Source organism: Lactuca virosa, chromosome 4 (genome assembly GCF_052849685.1).
Source record: "Lactuca virosa cultivar CGN04683 chromosome 4, Lactuca_virosa_CGN04683_v6, whole genome shotgun sequence".
Classification (NCBI taxonomy): domain Eukaryota; kingdom Viridiplantae; phylum Streptophyta; class Magnoliopsida; order Asterales; family Asteraceae; genus Lactuca; species Lactuca virosa.
Genome location: NC_136429.1, coordinates 307,291,974 through 307,300,182, shown reverse-complemented (window position 1 = coordinate 307,300,182; position 8,209 = coordinate 307,291,974). Strand labels below are relative to the sequence as shown.

The following is an 8,209-nucleotide window of genomic DNA, read 5'->3' as shown; positions in this document are numbered from 1 at the left end:
AATGAACAATTGCATATACATAAATTTGGTGTATGCAACCTTTCTAGACAGGCTTTTCATGTAGTTTTCGGCCGCCTTGGCATCCCAAAATCTTGGAATGTCGGGTGCATCATTTTGATTTCTAGCTGGGACTTTGCCTCGGGCGGCAGCCGGGCGTTTTCTAGACGTGGACATGGTCTACCTGCAAGAACAACAACTACACGAATCCAATCCCAACAAATGATGTTTTCAATTCAATTTCCCAACCGACTCCCTATAGACTTCTAAAACAATTCAAAAAATAAATGCAAGAAACGTTTACTAGACTCAATAGATGCAATACCATACAAATTGTTGTTCTAAAACATGCATATAAGTCAAGGAAAGAATGTACCCGTTCTTTGAAATTTGAAAATTTTGCGCGCGGAAATTCGGGATTTGAAAATCTTGCAACTCTCCACCCCAAGCTTAAAGCTTTGTTCAATATCCCGTGAGAAGCATTCTACCGCGAAAACCCGAGAAATCCAGCAACGGCTTGAAATTCCGGTGAGCTTTGAGAGATATTTTTGGTGGGGTTTGTAGCCTTGTCCAAGAGGAGCACAATGGTGGTGTCGGAATCGCGAGAGGTGGCCGGAGTTGGCCGGAAAACGGCCAGAAAGTGGCGGTTGAGTGGTGGTGGCGCCCATAATTGTAGCAACAGATCGGACCGGATTTTTGGTGGGGTTTGTAGAGCTCGAAAAATGGGAGAGAATGGCGGTGGTTTCACGAAATTCCGACCGGCGGTTTGACGGGAAACTGAGTTTTAGTTTGAAGGTGGAGGAGCTCTAATGGAGGTTAGGGGAAAGGAAGAAGAAGAAGTGGGAAGGAAGAAGGGCCGGCTGGAGTGTTATTGAGTTTAAGTTGTGGTCAAACCTGGTCAAGACGCGATCAACGTAAGTCAACATGTCACGCGGATGCGTCTGCGAGTACACGCGGTTCGCGTGAATAAACCTGGAACTATTCTGCTTTGCAGTATTTACACGTGGTCGAACTCGGAGATGGTACGCGGTCCGTTTTAATAACCCACGCGGATGGACTTGCGAGTACATGCTGTCCGCGTGAATAAGCCTGAAATCCTTCTGTTTTCTGAATATGGACGCGGACACTTTAGGGAACCACACGCGGACCATTTCTTTATTAACGCGGACATGCCCTCGAGTACACGCGGTCCGCGTGAATGCTGCAGCAATTTTCTCAATTTTCGCCCTTTGACCAAAACGAACACCGGGTCTTAAAATCCAACACTTTTGTACCGCAAGAAGGACGAAGAAGAAATGTTAAATGCAAAAATGATCTATCTAAGACATTTATTCGGGATTAGAAACAATGAAAACTTTAAGTTTTCCAAAAATACCCTTCTTTAACGTCTTTGGCGATACGTCCTTCCCTTTCGATTTCAGTATACCGGGGCATCCAATTGGATGACATCTAAGACATGTGCGTTAAAACCTTCATAGAAAGGTTTCAAACGATGTCCATTGACTTTAAAGATTTGCCCCGTTTCTTCACTCTGGATCTCAACCGCTCCGTGCTCAAAGACTTTTAGCACAACAAATGGACCCATCCATCTTGACCTCAACTTTCCGGGAAATAATTTCAATCTCGAGTGGTAAAGCAAAACTCTATGTCCCGGCTCAAAATGCTTGCGAGTAATGGACTTGTCATGGAAAAGCTTCGTTTTCTCCTTGTAAATTATTGAGTTCTCATAGGAGTCATTTCTTAACTCCTCCAACTCTTGAAGTTGAAGCTTCCCATGTCGTCCCGCCTCATCGATGTTGAAGTTGCATTGCTTGACCGCCCAAAATGCATGGTGTTCCAATTCCACGGGAAGATGACATGGTTTTCTAAAAACCAACCTAAATGGAGACATTCCTATCGGGGTCTTATACGCAGTCCGATAGGCCCACAATGCATCATCAAGCCTTAACCTCCAATCTTTTCTTGAAGGATTCACGGTTTTCTCAAGAATACTCTTCACCTCGCGATTCGAAACCTCTGCTTGATCATTCGTTTGAGGGTGGTAGGCGGTAGAGACACGATAGGTCATGTTGTACTTTTTTAGCAAGGCCTTCATCATCTTGTTGCAGAAATGCATCCCTCGATCACTAATCAAAGCCCTAGGCACACCAAATCTCACAAAGACATTAGATTTTAAAAATTCAATAACTGTTTTGGCATCATCCGATCTTGTGGCTTTGGCCTCAACCCACTTAGAAACATAGTCAACCGCGAGCAAGATGTAAACGTTGCCAAACGAAAAGGGAAATGGGCCCATGAAATCAATCCCCCATACGTCAAAAATTTCACAAACAAGGATTGGATTTTGTGGCATTTGGTTCTTTTGCGAAATGTTTCCCGTCCTTTGGCACCGTTCACAACTTTTACAAAACATATAGCAATCGTGTGACATGGTTGACCAAAATAGTCCACATTCAAGGACCTTTCTCAGGGTCCGGCTAGGTCTGAAGTGTCCGCCACAAGCAAATTCATGACATAATTGTAAAATGGATTGATGCTCTTGTTGGGTCACACATCGCCTAATGATTTGATCGGGACAATGTTTCCACAAATAAGGTTCATCCCACACATAGTATTTTGCATCACTTTTCAACTTGTCTTTTTGAGCACGTGAAAATGTGTCGGGATACCTCTTTGTGACCAAAAAGTTAACGATATCGGCATACCAAGGAGTAGATTGAGTAAGGGAAAAGAGATGCTCATCCGGAAACTCGTCCCTCAACGGGAAAGGTGTTTCGTTTGAAGTGATCCGGCTTAGGTGGTCGGCAACAAGATTCTCACATCCACTCTTGTCCCGGATTTCCAAATCAAATTCTTGTAATATTAAAATCCAACGGATGAGTCTAGGCTTTGCATCTTTCTTCTTCATCAAGTACTTAAGAGCTGGGTGATCCGAATACACAATGACCTTGGTACCAAGTAGGTATTGTCTAAATTTCTCCAAGGCGAACACTATGGCCAATAGCTCCTTCTCCGTAGTAGAGTAGTTGCTTTGGGAATTGTCTAGTGTTCTCGATGCATAGTAGATCACATGGGAGGCTCGTCCATTCTTTTGACCCAAAACGGCGCCTATTGCATAGTTGCTTGCATCACACATGATCTCAAAGGGGAGATCCCAATTTGGTGCTTGCATGAAGGGGGCGGATGTAAGCAACTCCTTGAGCTTGTCGAAAGCTTCTTTGCACGCCTCATTGAACTCGAAATCAACATCCTTTTGCAAGAGTTAGCACACTTGGTCTTGTTATCTTTGAAAAATCTATGATGAATCTCCGGTAGAAACCTGCATGGCCCAAAAAAGAACGAACTTCCCGAACACAAGTCGGGTAAGGTAAGCTTTGAATAACATCAATCTTGGCCTTATCTACCTCAATCCCTTTCTTTGACACAATGTGACCCAAAATAAGACCGTGACTCACCATAAAATGACATTTTTCAAAGTTTAAAACCAAATTTGTTTCAATGCATCTTTTTAAAATTTTGGTGAGATTGGTCAAACACTCTTGAAAGGAGTTTCCATATACTGTAAAATCATCCATGAAAACTTCAATTATGTTTTCGACATATTCGGAAAAGATACTAACCATGCAACGTTGGAAAGTGGCAGGGGCGTTACACAATCCAAATGGCATTCTCCGGTATGCAAAAGGGCCAAATGGACATGTAAATGTTGTCTTTTCTTGGTCTTTCGGTGCCACCGGGATTTGGTGAAAACCGGAGTACCCGTCTAGACAACAATAATGAGATTTCCCGGCCAACCTTTCTAACATTTGGTCGATGAAAGGCAATGGAAAATGATATTTTCTTGTGCTTGTATTGAGTTTGCGGTAGTCAATACATACTCTCCACTTGTTTTGCACGCGGGTGGGGACCATCATACCTTTGTTGTTCTCGACCACTGTGATTCCTGTCTTCTTTGGAACGACTTGCACCGGGCTCACCCATTTGCTATCCGAGATTGGATAGATCATCCCCTCATCAAGGAGCTTCAAAATCTCTTTCTTCACAACTTCCATCATAGGCGGGTTCAACCTTCTTTGCGCGTCTCGGCTCGGCTTGCATTCATCCTCCATCAAAATTTTGTGCATGCAAGTAGAGGGGCTCAATCCTTTGATATCCGCAATCGTCCAACCCATTGCTTCTTTATGTTCCTTCAATACTTTGAGGAGTTGCTCTTCTTCACACTCGGTTAAGTGAGTTAAAATGATGACCGGAAGAGTCTTGTTGTTTCCCAAGTACGCATACTTCAAATGTTGAGGAAGGACCTTTAATTCCAATTCCGGGGGTTTAACGAGGGAGGGTGGCAATCTTGCATGAGTTTGAGGTAATTCAATTTGCTTCACACTATATTGAGTGGTTTCCTTGATCTCCAAATTGTTAACCAATCTTTCAACTTCGGGATCTAGTGAGTAGAGCTTCAACTTCTTGGCTAATTTTCCACAATCAAACCCTTTGCTTAAAATCATCTCCAACATGTCACCATTAGACAACTCGAACAACTCTTGGGTTAATGGTTCAATAACATCAACAAAACACAAAGATGAAACATCACTAGGATATCTCATAGCATCGTAGATATTAAAACTTATTGTTTCACCATCAAACTCCATCGTTAAGCTTCCCGCATACACATCAATATTTGTTCTAGCCGTCTTCAAAAATGGTCTCCCAAGCAAAATTAGAGCCGACTTGGAGGACACTTTCTCATCTAGATCAATCACATAGAAATCCGCCGGGAAGACCAATTGGTTCACTTGCACTAAGACATCTTCCAAAACACCTCTAGGAAAGACACTTGATTTATATGCATGAGAGATTATGACACCGGTTTCACTTAAAGGGCCAACATTCAATGATTGATATACCGAATAGGGCATGACATTAATAGAAGCACCAAGATCAAGCATGGAACTACTAAAAGTGACATCTCATATCTTGCAAGGAACCGTAAACATTCCCGGATCTTTGCACTTAGGTGGAAGCTTCCTTTGCAAAACCGCGGATGCATTTTCATTCATCGAAATTTTTTCATTTCCTTTCAACTTCCTCTTGTTGGTACAAAGTTCTTTCAAAAACTTTGCATACCTAGGTATTTACTTGATTGCATCAAGTAGAGGGATATTTACTTCCACCTTTCGAAAGGTGTCCAAAATCTCTTTCTCCTCCATATTCTTCTTTGAAGTTGCAAGTCGGGAGGGGAATGGCGGTTGAGTAGCTATTGGAGTCACTAGAGGGGTAGTCTTCTTTGGAATTTCGGCTTGTGTGGCATTCTTGACAATGGGATCTTCAATGGGAATGACCTCTATTTCTTCCTCTTCATCCCTTGGCTTCTTCTTTGAACTACTTTCTCCGGCTTGTTTACCATTTCTCAAGGTCACCACATTGACATTTGGGTTCTTTTCGGTTTGAGAAGGCAACTTTCCACGGGACTCCAACTTGCTTATGTATGTAACTATATCTCCCATTTGTGCTTCAAGGTTGGAGATACTAGTTCTTGTCTCTTTTTGGAATTGTTGGGTACTAGTGGCTAGGGATTTAACAATGTCTTCAAGAGACATTCCGGAGCTACTTGGTTGCGATTGAGGAGGTTGTTGGTGATGTGGAGGGTGTGGTTTGAATTGATAGTGTGGTTGTGGATGTTGGTAATGAGGTTGTGGTGGTGGATAGGAAGGTCTAACCAATGCATTTTGAGGCAATGGTCTTGGGTTGTAACTCATATTGGGATTTGGCTTCCAACTTGAATTATATGCATTTTGGTAACCGGATGGCTTGTTGTGGTAGTTTTGGAACTCTCCCGTGGCATTCACATGTTCCGCATCTTCTTGAAGAATGGGACACATATCCGTAGGATGTCCCATTGTTGCACATATCCCACAAACCATCACTTGTGGAGTTTGTCCCATGGCTAACTTTTGGACAACGGAGGTTAAATCTTTGATTTGAGACTCGAGATTTGATGATCCCACTTCATTGACTTTGTGTTGTGTGTCTCTTTTCATATCTTGGCGCGCGCCAAAATGTTGTGAATTTCCGGCTATGGTGTTGAAGAGTTGTCTTGTTTGTTGTGGAGTTTTGCTAAAGACATCTCCACCACTGGAGGTATCAACTAGTCTTCTCTCCATTGGTAGCAATCCCTCATAGAAGTGTTGAATAAGGAGTTTCTCTGGGATTTGGTGTTGTGGGCAACTATAGCACAAGTTGTTGAACCTCTCCCAATAATCATGAAAAGTCTCATTTTGACCTTGGCGGATTCCACAAATCTCATTTCTAAGTCTTGATACTCTTGATGCGGGATAAAACTTGTCAAGCAAAGCTCTTGCCATATCGGTCCATGAGTTGATCGACCCCGGGGGAAGATAGAATAACCAATCCTTTGCTCTATCGGCCAATGAAAAGGGGAATGCCCTTAGCTTGATTTGGTCATTGGTTGATCCTTGTGGCTTCATACTAGTGCAAATAATGTGGAACATCTTCAAATGATTATGAGGGTCTTCATTCTCCAATCCATGAAAAGTTGGGAGGTGATGGACTAAAATTGACTTCAATTCTGAGCCTCCTTCTAATACGGGGTAATTGATACCGGTTGGAGTTTGGGTAACATCGGTTTCCATCATTTGCCTCAAAGCTCTCTCGGCAACTTCCCCTCCGTCCGCCATTGCAATTGGTTCAATAATGGGTGGATTTTGTTGTAGGGGTGGTGTTTCGGGAATTTCTTGGCGAGGGTCGGGACTTGAATCGGGTTCCGTGTCACTTGAGGAAGCAGTTTCAACCTCCGGGTTCCCGTGAGGGTTGGAAGTTTGACCACGTTCAACTCGTTTTTCCTTCGCCAAAAGCCTTGCTTCTTTCAATTTCCAGGTTATAAATCAAAGCACCTGTACGTTGAGATCTGGGCATAGAGAAACAAATTGATTAAAAAGAAACCAATCCCCGACAACGGCGCCAAAATTTGGTGGTTGTCGAGGCCAACAAAATTAATAACCCTAAATATTACACACTAAAATAGTGTACAGTGATAAATGGATCGTATCCACAGAGATTGGCTCGATTTAAATCTCTATGTAAATAACTCGTTCAAGTACTTGTAAAACAAAAGTAAAATTAAAACAGGGGGGGTTTAATTCTTTTTGATTGTTTGACAAAATTAAAACTAGCTAGAATGTAAATATGACAAGTAAACAAGTAAAAGATTTGATTAAATTCAATGAAGTGAAATTGGTTGATTTTGGGATACTCCACATGGATGACATGGTTGGCTTATCATTAGACTAAATGGAGTAACACTTGTGAATTGGTTTAACTTGGCTATAGCAATTCATAAGCACAAATTAGCTCAACTCTTCTTAGATATTAAAATGATTAGAGAAGCTCCAACACATTCCCTTAATTAAAGTCACAAAATCAATGAAGCATATAATCTTGTGAAAATCAATTAGCTTTGAGTTCTAAGAGTCACCAAATCCATAAGATCATCAAATGCTTACATTATCATTATGGAGGAAACATTCCCATGCTTTAAATGAAATGAAAACAAACATATAAACCATTTGTTGCTTACCAACCTCAAAGTCCATTACTTAACCAATAAATTGATCAACAAAAATATATGTTCACTCATCCAAGCTCATGATCAAAGATAAACAAACATAACAAGAAGTTTAACTAGAGAACATTTCCATAAACTTCAAACACAAGGTAATAATAGTCTTCAAAACAACCAATCATCCATGGGATTAAACCCTAATCAACCAAGTGAAAATCTAGCCAAGCATGGCCTAAATAAAGGAAATACAAGAAAGTTTAGTGGTACCAAACATTGTTCTAAGTGCAAGATGGAAAGAAAATAACACCAATCTTCAATTCTTCAACTTCTTCTCCAATGTTCTTGAGAGCAAAAGAGTGGTTTTCTCCAAGAGGTGATAATCAAAAATGCCCCAAAACTCCAGCAAATAAGGCTCATTTCCGGATTCAAAAATTTGCACAAAAGCTAGCCACCAACTTTCCACAAGTAGAGTCAACAAGTCAAAACTCGGGATCAATTAAGCACAATTCACGCGGACCGCGTATGGGTCCACGCGGACCGCGTATGGGTCCACGCGGACCGCGTGGGTCTCGCTGATTGTGGGATTTGGGCCATTTAAAATACAATCTAGCCCAATCTTCTCATTCACACTTCAGC

General features: G+C 41.7%; 1 protein-coding gene across 1 annotated transcript; it reads right to left on the bottom strand.

Annotated features, from left to right (window-relative positions):
- Nucleotides 1-5,126: 5,126 nt before the first annotated feature.
- LOC145106035 (uncharacterized) lies at nt 5,127-6,689 on the bottom strand. Its single transcript, XM_079043083.1, has 2 exons — nt 6,334-6,689; nt 5,127-6,219 (listed from the first exon to the last, which is right to left on the bottom strand). The coding sequence occupies exons 1-2, from the start codon at nt 6,687-6,689 to the stop codon at nt 5,127-5,129; spliced, it is 1,449 nt and encodes a 482-aa protein (XP_078899209.1).
- Between the last annotated feature and the right edge of the window lie 1,520 nt (nt 6,690-8,209).